At 45.3% G+C, this 14,591-nt stretch overlaps 1 protein-coding gene across 5 annotated transcripts in view; it reads right to left on the reverse strand.

Annotated features, from left to right (window-relative positions):
• The window catches only part of KMT2A (lysine methyltransferase 2A), a 41,680-nt gene that overhangs the window by 6,180 nt on the left and 20,909 nt on the right, over nucleotides 1-14,591 (reverse strand). For all 5 annotated transcript variants that reach the window (XR_002102498.1, XM_019543065.1, XM_019543066.1 and 2 more), the window contains 10 exons: nucleotides 13,970-14,076; nucleotides 13,235-13,372; nucleotides 11,815-11,973; nucleotides 11,462-11,579; nucleotides 11,293-11,371; nucleotides 10,902-11,062; nucleotides 9,193-9,381; nucleotides 3,564-7,875; nucleotides 1,851-1,931; nucleotides 316-380 (listed from right to left, as the gene is read on the reverse strand). Coding sequence is in view for 4 of the 5 variants with exons in the window: in XM_019543065.1 (XP_019398610.1) it covers nucleotides 316-380; nucleotides 1,851-1,931; nucleotides 3,564-7,875; nucleotides 9,193-9,381; nucleotides 10,902-11,062; nucleotides 11,293-11,371; nucleotides 11,462-11,579; nucleotides 11,815-11,973; nucleotides 13,235-13,372; nucleotides 13,970-14,076 (5,409 nt within the window). In the remaining variant the exon portion in view is untranslated. The remainder of the gene's footprint in view (nucleotides 1-315; nucleotides 381-1,850; nucleotides 1,932-3,563; nucleotides 7,876-9,192; nucleotides 9,382-10,901; nucleotides 11,063-11,292; nucleotides 11,372-11,461; nucleotides 11,580-11,814; nucleotides 11,974-13,234; nucleotides 13,373-13,969; nucleotides 14,077-14,591) is intronic.

The following is a 14,591-nucleotide window of genomic DNA, read 5'->3' on the forward strand; positions in this document are numbered from 1 at the left end:
TTTTTTTTTTTTTTTTTTTTTTTTTTTTTAATTTTTAGCTGTCCTGGAGCTCTCATTTCCTGCACTTGTGAGATTTGCCTCACAAGAAGCATGGCTTCAAGCCTGGATTGTACACAGGAGTTTCAATCCAGAAACTACTACAATCTAGCAAACATGTCACATTCATTGCTCTGAACAGAACGTGCCTCCTTCCAAAACTCATAAAACAGCAGCTCAAGCGCTCTCTGAAGAGAGGTCAAGTCTGTAAGCTGTTCCCTGTAACCCAATACAAGAAGAGGCTGCCAGAACACAGCACGTTTGGAAGGTACGACATACCTGCATTTTCCTGTTCATTTGCTGTATTCTGCACAGACTGCGATTCCGGAAGGACTGCCATTTGCCTTGGGGAAAGAGGAAAAGGAGGGGAAAAATGAAATACATAAAGCTTGACAATACCCCACCCTGCAGAAGGCAGCTACTGCTTTTCTGTGCCCAAGCCAGTTCTAACTACATGCGTGTTGTTTAAAGAGGAATGCTAACTCCAACTTTTTAAAAACAGACTCAGTTAGGAACAAGGCCAGATTCTGATCAAAGGCTCCTTCCTTATTCCTGTTCCAAGTTTGTTTTATGAAGGGGAACTCTTTAAATAATATTTGCGCGCAAAATATTTTCGGAAGTTTTTCTCCTCGTCTGTAGATGTTTATAAAGGTACTGACAGGGGGGAGAAATTGCCAGCACAAGGCCACAATGAACCACATGGCACAAAAGAGTACACTCACGGAAAAGAAAGGCTACTTTTTCCCAAGCTAATTTTGACACAATGATCTTGGGCCTGTGCGTGTACTACTGTAATTGGCAGAAAGGATTCAGATCACCATTCCGTATCATCAGGCATACACTAGCCTACCATGCAGCAATCAACTCCAAACTACAGCATTCACTGGGAAGATCCATCCTCAAGTCACTGCCCGCTGCGATCAGCCACTGCGAATCAAGACTCCCCGCACTACAAAGCAGCACTCAAGCGCTGGGACCATCGACGCAGTCTCCTGCGTCCACTCCGGGATACTACCCAGTCACGTGTCTCTCATTCACGTATTAATCAAGACAAAGCTTTGCGCCAATTTAAACCTAGAACAGCACCAGTAAGGAACCAGGCCTACAGTTTTCAGCCACAAGTTCCTAAGTGTCCATTTAAGTATACCTACTAACTAAGACACCGATAAATGTTACCACTATAGGATTGGGAGCAGATTAACAAAAACCTGTGACACATGTCATTAAGTCCCAGGGAGGGGAAGGGCTCACCTGACAAAACCCACAACAGACTGGTTCCCTTTAAATAGCAGAGGAGCCAAGGACTGAACGGATCATGGACACTAAACTCCTCTCTAGACTGCAAGAGACTGAAGATACCTGGCTGCACAAGAAGGCTTGTGCTGCTGTCCCTGCTCTGTAAATTAAGGATTTGGGATTTTTAAGACTGCTCATCTGATCGCTTTTAACAGCCCTAAAAGTATATCCACAAAACAAAACAGATAGGCAAATGTGTGTGTATTGTGAGGGGGGGGTTTTTTTGTTTTTTTTAAGGAATTTAGTCCTGAAGTGAATATTCAAGAAGCAAATCAGCTCAAGTGAAAGTGCATTTTTCACTGGCATTTCCGAGGCACATGTTGCTGTTGTGCATCAAGTTAAATTATCTTCCTGCCAGACTAACAAAGGGTTTGGCATTGGGATAAAGAGTGACTAGACATTCCAGACTGAAAGCTCCCGATGCATTTTAGTTAAACCATACACAAGGTGGGAAAAAGAGTCGGATGTGTTTTCAAAATGCTGAAGACAAACCAGCAAAAGGTCTGCTTTCTGCTTACCCTGTCGGCTGCCCGCACTGTTTTTGCGGCGGCTGGTCTACGTTTGCTGAATCCTGCATGTCCGTTTTCGCTGCAGGAGCCCTGCAACAAAGATTTAGGGTCATTTGAAAGACCGGGCAAGCAGCATGCATCATAAACGAGACTGAAGATACTTTAGTCACAATGGCTCCTCTGGGAGTTCCCACAAGCGAGTCAACATTTCAGCAAACAACAGAAATAAGAACAAATGTTCCTGTGTGGCCAGGAAACAGATCCTACTTCTAAGGTTTGAGAGCAGAACTCAAGACCTGTGCTTCAAAAATGCAGTGCTGGCAGGACAGGACGAGATACAAGCACAACGAATAACCACGTGCATAAAGCCAAGGGGTGACTGCATTCACGATTATATATTGGCACAGCCACCAAAAACACTTAACTGGATAATATGGATGAAGACTGATTATGGGAAGAAAAGCAGGTTTTTTTAGTTCTAAGTTCCCTTTCTTTATAAATTCTGGATCAACTGCTCTGCAAAACAGATCAACTGTATGACACTAAAAATTCAAGGCACGGACACTGGTTGCCAGTTAGCGACATTCTGGAACATTTCAACTGAACATGTGTCCGCAGCCGCTAACCGATCAGGGTAAGAGGGGCATTCAGTAGCACTAACACCAACAGTTCTTTTGGGCAGCTCCCAAGAATTACAGGATCGCACTACATTTCTGGTGGCCTTGATGACAAGCCTCATGCATGCACTCGTCTGCTTAGTACGCCATTGCCAGCATGGGGGGACTACAGCTTAAAGCCCTTAAATAAATTAAAAAAAAATCTTAATCCACATCTCTTGGTCCCTAAATGTACCTTCAGCAGTTCAGTTAGGTACCAAAATACTGCAGCGACTTTCCTACAAAGAGTACTACACTTCCATTGCATTATTTTCAATTCCTGTTCGTGAGAGATGGAAAATAAGAGGACAGAACAATAGCACTGAAAGAATCTTAAACATTTTACAATTCTATTTTTGGAGACCACTTGACCAAAAGACATTTCTACACAAAACACGGCACTAATTTTCCAGCAAAGAGCAACACTACCCAGCAGTTAAGGGTGTAACTAATCCCACATCCATTTGAAAGGGCAAAAGAATTCAGGAAAGCAGGATGCAATATTCCTAATGGGTTCAGCTGGGATGCTGCAACCCTCCTACACTCGCCAGAAGTACCACGGGATCTCCTATAGGACCCCAAGGGGCTAGAGACTCAGCCGTACGGTTTACTCCAAGCAGCAGGTACGTTCAGCAGCCCAGGACTTCTTAAAACAACATCCTAGAACCGTGGTTCTCAAGCTGGGTGGTGCAACAGGTGCTGCTGCAGCAATGGCTAGACTGCTAGCTCTTCCTGGTCTGCGAAGAGCTTATGGCAAAACTTTCTTCCTCTCAGATAAAGCACCACCAAGAATAATATATTGTCAGGGCTAACCGTGACTTCCAATCTCGGATGCCTTAAGAGTTCTGCCTGGCAAAGTCCTAGCGCTGATTTCTTTAGGCATCTCTTTTCCCATTCATGGCAGACTCCATACTAGAAACTACCACTACCGAAGGATTTACTAAGAGAAGCCGAGAGAGAAGCTTGTGGCACAAGAACCAGGCGGGGAAAGCCAACTCTTTTTGCTTCTACATCAAAGAATCTTCTTGCTACTTCAAGAATAAAACAAAACCAGCATTTCTCTTACCCTGTAGCTGAGACCTGTGGTATGTCATTGGTCCCTCTGTCTGGAACGTGTACTTCAGAGGAACTGGTCCACATGTGAGAAGTTTTGTGCTTCTTTCCATTTCCTTTGTCTAAGGATGGTTGAATTCGCTTGATTTTTGGCTTTGTTTTTGTGAGGCCAAGCACCGAGCTACTTGCAGACTGCTGGCCAGATGATGGGGAGCCTCCAGGAGACGCTGAACTGGCATGCATCACAGATGTGGAAACCTGGTTTTGCTCAGGTCCGGTGTTGTTAGGCATGTCCACCAGCTGAGGAAAGCTCGACAACTGAGTTGCAGACGCAGAGCTGAGGTCCAGCTGGGAGGAGGCAATCCCAGTTTTGCTAGCTAAAAGTTGTGTCATATGCTGAAGCTGGTAAGAGCCTTCTGGATCTGTGGATGACGGAGCAACTGTCATGCCCAAAGTCTGTGCTGAAGGCAGCACACATATGCTTGACGCAGCTGTCATTGCTGCTGTGGATGGAGTTTGTGATGTCCCCAGCTGTGAAAACATCCCAGAGCCTGGCGGCAAAGCCATGTGCTGCTCCTGAAGACCAAGGCTTTGCTGACTGGCTTTGATCAAGAGATTGCTTATTGACCCAAGGTCTCCCAGCAACCCAGGGCTCGTTAAAGTTACCGAACCTTGTCCCAGAACGTGGCCAGGTACTGACCCACCGCTGGCGGGAGCTGCTGTGGCCTGCATGGACACTACATTCAGTACTGATGAACCTGATGCCAGTCCTGACACCGGCCCTGCCGCGAGGTGGCCGGTATCTGGTCCAATAACACTGGGAGAAGTGCCAACTGCTGCAGCAGCAGTGGCTGCTCCTACGCTCTGTGGCAGCAAAGATGTTTGCTCAAAATACATGACTCCAGATTTAGATCTTTTGATTATGTTAGGAACAGTTCTATGGGATGTTGAGTTTCCAAGGGTCCCCAAATCTAACGGGTGATTGGACAGTTGGGAGGGAGCAAAATTAATCAAAGTCATGTTGGAGACCATATCAGAAGAGGCTATGGCAGACGTGGTTCCAGACGGAGCCAGCTTTTTGTTCTTCCGTGACTGTAGACGGGATATTGGCCTTTTCTTACTAAGGCCAGAAGCTGGCGTAGAAGCTGCCGTGCCAAGATCGGTCCTCTGGTTTGCTTCAGACACCAAAAGCTGTGGATCAGGGGGTGGCTGTACACCAATAAGGAGACTTGATGTAGGACTGCCAATATTTGGAGGGAAACTGCTCTGAGTGGCAGTGGGGAATGGATGTAAATGCTGGTGATGAGACATAGGCAGCAGCCCTTTGCTAGTGGGTGGAAAGAGAGACTGAGATGACGGTAGACTGGGATTTAATCCCGTAGTCAATGTAAGCCCACTTCCCATGGGCCCCAGCACTGACGCACTGGTCTCCATCACACTCTGTGCAGAGCTGACGGAAGGTGTCAGTTGTATTTTTTGTGTAACACCATTGGGAAGAGTCTGGAGGACGTACAGCGGCTGCATATTTTGATTGACTACAAGAAGCTTTTCAGTGGCTGGTTTTAAGTGGGGTGGGGTGGTCTGTACTGCAGCATTGGAAATCTGTGATGGACCAGGACTGTCAGTGGAATTGGGAACATACTTCTGGTTTGGCAGAGGAACAGTAGGAGACACTGGCACCTGAATACCAGGGGTCCCGCTGTTCCTGGTTAAGTCCTGGTTGCTGCTGTGGCCTTGCTCCACTGGGCCACAGGGAGGGCTGGCAATATGCTCTGCGTCTATGTGACCCTGGATAAAATGATCAGGAGTCATGTGTCCTTCAGGGCTTGGGTCTACTCCTGGGCTTAACAGAGCTGCATCTCCTTCACTGGAGGCAGATTTTTCTGTGACCGTAACCCTCTTTTCCCCAGACTCTGCGGAGGGCAAAGCGAGGATCGACCTCTCCCCCGAAGACGAGAGCGAAGGCTCTGAAATTACAGCAAGTCTGTTGTGATTTTGACTGGGCACCGTAGGACTGCGGGTAGTGAGAACAGAGAGATCAGAAGGAAGTTCTAAAGGCAACTCAAACTGTTCCTCTGCTGATATAGAAGAAGAAACGCTACTATCCACCGGTTCAGCAGTCGGTAACTGTTGAGAAAAGACTTCGAACAAGCCCATGTCCTTGCCACGATTGCTATCGAGACCTAGCCCTTCCCCCAGCGTTAGAAGTTCAGACGAAGACGACTCTGGACTTTCTCCTAAAGCCTGCATAGACGGTGTATTCTTTAACACAAAGTCCATGATGTCTGAAGGGAGAATGTTTCCGCAGTCATCACTGTTGTTGTTGTCGGAGTCTGACTTCAGCAGTTCTGTGTTAAAAGTATCCAGTAAATTCTTATCGGAGGGCGTGCTAGCATGAGCTCTGCGGCCTGTATCCAAGGAGCTCAGCTGAGCTTCCAGGGAATCTTGGCCCTGCGCTTTAACTCTGCTTACAGGGTGGCAATTATCTATCTTTGGATCCGTTTTGTGGCCAGCCGAGCTCTTGGCGACTTGTACTTTCTCTCCAGTTTCTTCTGTTCGATCAAGCTTTAAGTTTTCCGTTCCATTTTCTTTCCCATTTCTTTTAGTCACTTGATTTACTTTTCTTGTTGTTGCTGCAACACTCGTATCACTTTCTGTTCCATCATCCACACCATCTAGCTGGGAGATTTTTGGAAGACCACACTGCTCCTCCTCTCTGAATAAGTTGTGGGATCCAAGCCTCTCTTCTGCACTGGAGGAAACCACTGTCCTGGTAAAATTGTAATAGTACAAGTCATCCTCGTCTGAAGTACTCAGGTCGTCTGCCCCATCTACCTGTCCTTCTGCAGACCTCTTTCCCCGCTTCTTCCCAGTCGAGTTGCTGTAGAAAGGAATGTCTTCCTCTCCGTAAGATCTCACACCATACAAAGGGGTCAGTCCAAAGAACATGTTAGACCTGGCCCGAGCACTCCTTCGAGGATACCGCCGCTTGTAGGAGCCGTCTTCTTGAGCTTTTGTTCCGTCCTGAAGAATCAGGTTTCTATCCTGGACAGGCAAATTCTCGTAAGAATTATTTTGAGATTCCTGGGCCGGGGCATCGCTGGGACTTCCCTGCACTGCAGAGCTGTCTCCTGGGGTTTCCGGCGCTGAAGACTGCTCTGCCAAAGCAGCTGGTTCTGTGCCCTTAGACTGAGCTTCAGAATCGCTTTCTTTTCGTGCATTTTTAGATTGGCTTTCGCTTTCCATCTTGAGGGGAGTGAGGGTGACTTTAACTGTGCGTTTTCTAGGAGCCTGACTGTCCTTTGAGGCCACTTCAACCTGCATCAGAGGAGCTTTAGAGTTGCCTTGTGCAGGTGGAGTCTCCCCAGCTTTGTCAGCTGAAACGTTATTACACAACCTCTGACTAATTTGTTCATTTGCCAAAACCTGGTTGAAGTCTGGTTTTAGGCTTCCTTCGTCACTGGCTGTTGCTTGACTCGAGTCTGGAAAAGATTTAATGGAATGTTTCTCTTTGAAAGCGTCTTTCATCAATTTTTTCCCTTTCTGTCGTTTCTCTCTGCAGGCAGAAGCCACCTGCTCGCTCGCTGCAGAAGATCTGCTATTCACTCCCGCCACCTTCACGCTCTTTGCATCGGTGTCTTCGACTGACAGAGTTTTCTCTAGTTGCACAGGTTCTGTATGCGGATCGCGCTCTTTCCTTTGGCCTCTCTGATGTAAAGATGGAAAGGACATGGTCTCTTTGGCAGAAAATGTTCCTGAAGAAGGCTCTTGAAAAGTTCCTGCTTTATTAACGTTTAACTCTACGCCTGAGGAGCTGTGTGCTTGAGCGGACATCTTAGCATTTCCTGCAGAACCAGAACTATGAGCTGAAGAATCAGAGTCCTTTGAGCTCAAAATTTTTGTCTTCTCTCCTTTTGAAGACACAGTTTTAGGCATCAAGTCTGAGCCACTAGTGTGTTTTATTTCTGAAGACTGAGATCCATCCAAGTGACAAGTTTTACTTCCACTCGTAGGTACTATTCTCTGGGAGCTAGAAGTAGTAGGACTACTTTGAACTAGAGTACTTGAATTCACTGACCCTGTGAAGTGGTCTGTATTTTTTGCACGCAGTTCATGCTCAGAAGAGGACCCAGTGCTAGATACCGAAGACACACTGTGTCTGGAGTAAGTATTCCCAGCTCTGGTGGGGGAAATCATTCGGAGTTTGGACTGCTGCTGTGACAAAGAGGAAGTACTGTGCCTCCTAGAGCCGATGCTTCTAAGTCCAGAGGACAGTAAAGGATCCCCCACTGTTACAATCTCATGGGTCATTGGTGTAGGGCTCCCTGAAGAGGAAAGAGTAAAACAGTGAATTTCACATGACCAGCACATACAGGTAACTCAGTTTAATACAGAGCCACGTGTGTCAAGAAATACAACTAACAAAAGCTTTAGGTAAGCTCTGTAAAACATTAGAATGAAGAAATACCCACCCCCCACATCAGACCCTTTGTATACACATTCCCTACGCAAAGCTGACAGCTCAAAATTTCTCGATGTCAACATTCACAGCTTCCGAATTAAACTTTGTAGGATTTAATGCTACACTATATTTTGTTCCTGGCTATGACTGTAAACTAAATCCAACTGGAGGGCCTGGTGGCCCGGGGTGGGGGTACTTGTGGCAGGGTGGCTCTTATAAAACCCACAATGTTACAACCTCCAGAGTACGGCACGTATAGGGCGCCTCAAAACCGCAGACCTCCCTGCCCTGTGGGTACTCGTTAGTTGGAGAAAGGCTAAGGCTGACAGAAACACGTTAGGCAGTCAGCAACAGTTCTCATCTGTTGCTCTCTGGTAGACACGACAACCGTCCAGGCAACGAATGTCTGGACTCGCCCTGGCCTTTGGGGGGGCGGGGGGAGACGGTAGATCTAGGGCAGCCCCCACTCCTCCACACTCTTGCCCAGACACGCGTACCAAAGGCTTTGGTGTCATGGCCACAGGAGTCAGTACAAGCAGATTCATCAGGCACCTGACTGGGCCTCTTGTACCTAGTCAGAGGATTGACGGTTGTCTACAATATACGGTCCCTGAAAATTTACAGCCTAACTCTGGAAACATGATAACAGCATGTCAGGATATCCTAATTCTGTGACAATTCAAGGGGGCTAATCTCTTTGCTTTTATTTGAAAAGGAACTTGGAACGACACAATACACGGTTTCAGCTAACTTTGGGGAAAAAAGGTCAATAAGTCTGACTTCTTTTTCAGAAGTTGCATTTCTATGAGTTCCATCAAAAAGACTGCAAAACATTTTTATAGGACTTATTAATTACCTCAGTTTTGTGAAACATTATTCCAACAGTTCTCAAGTGGGGAATGACTGATGCAAGAAGAAAGGATAGCCTGTCCACAGTTAAGGTAGAAGATAGGGTAGATTTGCACCTTATGGACTAAAGAAGGGTGCATCTCCTCCCCCCCTCATCCCGCTGAAAGATAATTTATGCTGTTTGCCCCCAAAACATCTCTTCTTATCCCAAATCCACTCTCACTTTTCACAATCTTTTCTACAGTCAACTTGGTACCAAAGAACTATAAGAATTTCTAAAAGCCGGAGCGTAACGCATACAGAAGCAATGGAAGAAAAATCAACCTAATACCTGCAGAGGGCAAAGGCCTAGACCCAGGAGACCGCTGTGTTGAGGGATAGCTTGGAGTCCTGATCCTGCCACCCTTTGATATCATAGGATAGTAACAGGAACTGGAGGTCTGAGAATGCTGGGGACGATCTGGCGACGGAGGGTTTACAATTTCTGGCGTACTGCGACTCTCTTTGGGTGGAGTTTCCACTGCAGAACAAGATTTTAACAAAACATAAACACAGTCACCATTAAAAAGCTGAGGTCTGCTGGAGCATCTACAACAACCTTTCCTCAAGCAAACCAAAGCACACTTGCCAAGCAAAATATAAAAATACTGTTATTTCGCATGATCCATAAGAAAGCAAAAGCCCACTTTCTTCCTTCTAAATAAGCTCCTTCTACTGAAACCTTTGAATCAAAAAACTCAGTGAACAAAGCTATGAACACATTATGTGGCAGCTTCACTATTAACCACACAAGCTGCTTCTGGGACAATGATCTCATCTTTCTACGGATCTCTAAAGCTCCACCAGCACCAATGGTAATTACTAACAAATCAATCTCCTACAACCCTCTTCCATTTCCATTAAAAGATCTGCATTATAATCGAAGTCCCCACGTACTCCTCAGAAACGTGAACTTAAATTCTGGAGCAAGGCCCAAAGGATTCTGTGCCAGTCTTATGCAGCAGACTTGAAACTCCATAGCGTCTGCATTTAAGTTAAAAATTGGAGAATTTTAATGGCTATTTGGACCAATAAAGCCCTAACTGGCTTAAAGCCCTGCCTACTTGTGAGATTTTCTCCTTTCCGGAAATACTACTAGAGGTACGATCAGCAGAGGCACTTGAATGGGAGCGCTGAGACAATACAGTGTTCTCAGTGAGGGGGCCACTGTCCTAGAGCTTACCCTCCCCATTTTAGGCCAGGACAGCCAAGGTGCTCTATCTAAAAATCGCTGACTTCTGGACAGGGAGCAGCCCAGAGAAAAGGGGAGTTTTGCTGAGGACTGTTGGTAATTTAACTGCTTCAGTTGGTTTGCTTTTGTTCAAGGTGCCCAAAATAGATAGGTGGCCTTTTGTTGATTAGGAATCAAATGCATATGAAATGAATCATGTAACTTCCCATTAGACATGTGCAGTTTTAAGTAGTTGTAAATACGATGCATTGACAAAATACAACTGTACTGTAAAAGCTGCCAAGAGATGACGGTGGAGGTTCCAAAAGGGAATAATTGACACTTGCAGCGCATGTAGCCTTCTGGGAAATATTTTAGAACCGTGGAAGAGGCAACATTATTTTGCTGCTTCTGCTAAAATGAACAGCAGTGATATTTATAACACTGGTATTTAGAGCAGTTTTGGTTTTGAGAGGTAAGAGCCCAAGACAAACGGAACAGTTCACAATTTGGCAGTGCTAGTCCAGCAATACTATTATTGCAAACAAAGGCACTACTGTAGCCCCTTATACTGGGTTCAAGATTTCAAAAGTTACCTATGCAACCATGAGGGTTACAAATAATTTTTAAAAATCCCAAAGATATAGGTCACATAACTGTAAAAACAAGTGATCTGTGCATCCATTCCTATCTGAAATAGGACCATCTGAAAATTAAGACGGTCCCAAGCCTACTACAGAGAATGCAACCTCAAGGTCACAAGCCATTTAGCTGCAAACACAATACACTGAACCATGGTCTGCCATTAAAAGGTATCTTAAGGGACTTGCCTGTTAGTGGTGCTGGACTGTGAGCAATTGTCCTGTTCTCATCATGCTCTACAGTGCTATTGATATCTGGCTCTACGACAGGAGGGCGACATTCCACTATCTTGCACGTATACACACAGCGTTTCCGAGCATCCGTTGTGCTCCAGTACACCCTAGAACACCTGGAAAAGATTTAAAAAAAAATGTATAACGAGTATTTCCACTAGCCTGGAAGACAACCTCTATGCTTCCCTCAGCAGCTCTAAATGCTTCCTCTTCTACTTGGTGTGTACTCAGCCTAATCCCAAGGTCTTTAATTAGCTTTACGCAAAGAAACCTCAGTCAAGTTCAGTGGCAGTTTCCCCACAACAAAGACCTAAGTCTACCTGATCATGAAACCACTTGTACTTACTGATAGCCAATGGGAAACAACTTGTCTTCGCAGTCTGAGAGATCGTTCAGAATTCCCAAACAGTCTATCGTCATTGAACCTAAGACAGAACGGACCAGAAGGTTTCCATGAGAGAGCAGACACCAGATTCCTGCATTAGGAATTACAGCAGCTAAGACCCAGACATTACCAATCATCATGTGGATGTTCTCTGGCTCCAAGCCACTAAGAAATTTCCTTCTCAAACTGATCCCTTCAAAATCCACAAAAACTCTTCTAAGAACCTCAAACCCATTCTCTGGCACCACCTGAAACAAGAACCCATCAGTAATGTGTTAATTCAAACAAACAACACAACACGATACACAAACACACGTTGGGTATAGTTCAGACAGCTTCTCTCAATGAACACTTGATTTGGTCTGCCCAGCGTGGTTAGCCGTCACTAGTTACCCTTCCCCACTAGTCCTGCCAGGCCCTCAGCCATGAAGAAACCGTTCGCACTCATCTGTTAAGAAGCAAAAGCACCTACGATGATCTTACCTCCCCTTTGATCAAGTCGCGGTGTCGCTGGCAGTACACCTTCTTATCATCCAGAAAGACGCAGTTTTTGGCTCGGGAGCACATGAAGTGATAGTTGCTAGTGCAGGAAGTAAGGCAGCAGCCCACTGTGGCGCCTGACTTTTGGCAAAACTCACATCTCTGCAGAGCCAAAAACAGGAATTTTAGAAGGTTTCTAAACGAGCTCTTAAAATCAGCCACCATCAATTCATTTGTTTTAGAGAATGAAGAAGGGTTCAGAGTCCTGACCCAACTCCTGGTCACGTTGGTTAAGTAAACTATTCATTGACATAGGTTCACACCCAGAAACCTCAGAGTAGGAGGTGGGGGGTAGGGATGGAGAAAAGGAAGCAAACGTTTCTAGGTAAATTCAGACTCCTCCAAAACCCACAAAAGGCCATCCTGCTCATCCTTTACAATGAGCAGAGGTATTCACCAGCAAAGCCTGCACAAATCTGCACACAGCTACCTTGCCAAGAGCAGCTACTGCTACTGTACTGATTATTCATGACAGTCCTACTGCTGACCAATTCGTCCCAACTAGACTGCTTGTGCACCACTGACGCATACCAATATTTATGGCCAAAGTTTGGCCAGACTGGTCTCACAATGTAGTTTGAACAAGTGCCTCCATTCCCACTTCCTTTCTTCCAGGGAGAAGCAACCACTGATTTACTACAAGATTAACCACCTTCCATGACCACTAGGAATCAGAGCAGAAAATTATATGCAACTATTTATTATTGTCCAACGCTTAAAGCGATGAGCGCACGAAAGGAAGATGTTAAAATAATTAATCAGTACTTGGTTTTCTGAGCATCCTTCTGGGCTCAGCTGCTGTTTATTCTCAACTCAAACAGCTAACCTGGAATTTTGATCTAGGCACAGTCTCTGTCTCTCATCCAAGTCTCACTAGTGTCATCAAATCAAACAGACAACCCAGAAAGTCCTAATTCTTTACCGCACCGTTGCACATCTTACACATTTTGGTGCAGCACTTAAGCAACAAGACGTGTCAAAAGTATGGGTGTTTTTAAAATAAAACTATGGTGTCTAAATTGCTCGAGTCAGACAATCTGTTAGTGAGAGATTCCCTTGGGGGAAAAAAAATTCTCAGTCCACAAAGTGTTACTCCCACACACTCCCATTACCAGCACCTTTTGGTTTCCCCTATTTTTTGCACTACGAGATTACAGCAACTCAGAAAGAAAAAGTAAGCTTTCCTATGCTTTCAGTTAGCTTAATGAAAATGTTGGGAAGTTATTCTTTGTATTACAATCCATAAAAGGAGCAACCAGATGAACAACAGGAGGAGACACGCACAAAATATCCTTCAGCCAGACCTCAAATCTGAACACTACATATTCTCAACTCTAATTAAGCACCTTTCGCTTATACCCACCAACTGTTTTCCCCTGATCACCGCCATGTGTACATTTTTCAGAGACCCATCGTCATCTTCAAACACTTCTGCTGACCATAAAGCACAGTTCACATGTGTCCACTCGTTCTGGCCAATGTAGAGGAGACGTCCAGCATCCTAAAGAACAGCAGGCAACAGAAAGTCTGTTCAAAGGTTCTGTAGTGCACAGCAAAGCACAAAGATTTCAGGAGTTCACTGGACTTAAAACCACCCAAAAATGAAGTCTAGCAAATTAGCAGTAATCTCAAAGTTTAAAAAAGGGATCCAAACTAAAGAGGACTGAAAAGGTCGAGTCCTCTTGGTCACATGTTCACAATCTGCAACACGCTCTATGAAGGAGGGAAATTAAACTCCTGTCCCTACAGGTTTTTCCTGCGCCTCCCACTATTATCAGTCACTTCATCCAAAATCTGTGCACCTCCTTAAGACTTTCCTTTACATATGTTATATGACGAGCTCCTATCACAGCAGCAATCTCTCTCTCTCACTGCCAAGGGGAAATGCTGACATTAGAACTACAGTACATCCAACACCAGAGCAAAATACATAATTATTTTTCTCTTAATATAAGCTACAGTACTTTAATATCGGATTGCAAGCAAAGAGAACTTCAAATCACTTGCTTGTATTGTGCTTCCAGGTTCAAAGCAAAATCCGCTGTTAAATGCTGTTCCTATTACATAGCCTGTAGGGGCACGTATGCTAGGTACTTACGTTAGCACCATCATCGCCATACTTCAGACAGAGTGCGCACTGCCGGTTGTCTTCCACATCAGGAGGTGGATTAAGTTCAGGACTATCCTCCCTGCTTCTATCAGAGCCTTACAGCCAAAAGAAAGAATGTTGTTTATTCCTGGCAACTGGTCTTTAAAGAGAAAAGGCTGGGGAGGGAAATATTTATCTAGAAGACTTCTCAGTTTACAAGTCCTAAATGCACAAGTGTAGAAGAGCCAAAGAGCAGCCTACACAGTTCCAAATACCAGCCTGAAGTTTTGAAACTTCAGTCAGGCAAACTGTACAGCCTACAAAGAGCACTGTCTGGGGAGAAGGGACAGTTATGTACAACATTCCTGGGCTCAAGCTTGGCAGAAGAAATCCCAACCAACTAACAGTTCAGGATAACTTCCTTCCTTGTTTTTTCTCTTCCTGACCCAGAAGAGAGACAGAAGAAAGGACCAGTGCAGAGGCAAGACACCCCCAGGGCAAGCAACATTTCCTCAACCTCTTCCTCCTCCATGGGCTTTAAAAAGAAAAGGGGGGAGGATCCATCCGCAACAGGAAGACAACTTATTGCCACCTGCAAGCTGGTTCTTCTGGCAAACCCACTCCAGAATTT

The sequence above is a fragment of the Crocodylus porosus genome, unplaced genomic scaffold (genome assembly GCF_001723895.1).
Source record: "Crocodylus porosus isolate Cpor-Errol unplaced genomic scaffold, CroPor_comp1, whole genome shotgun sequence".
NCBI classification, from domain to species: Eukaryota; Metazoa; Chordata; order Crocodylia; family Crocodylidae; genus Crocodylus; species Crocodylus porosus.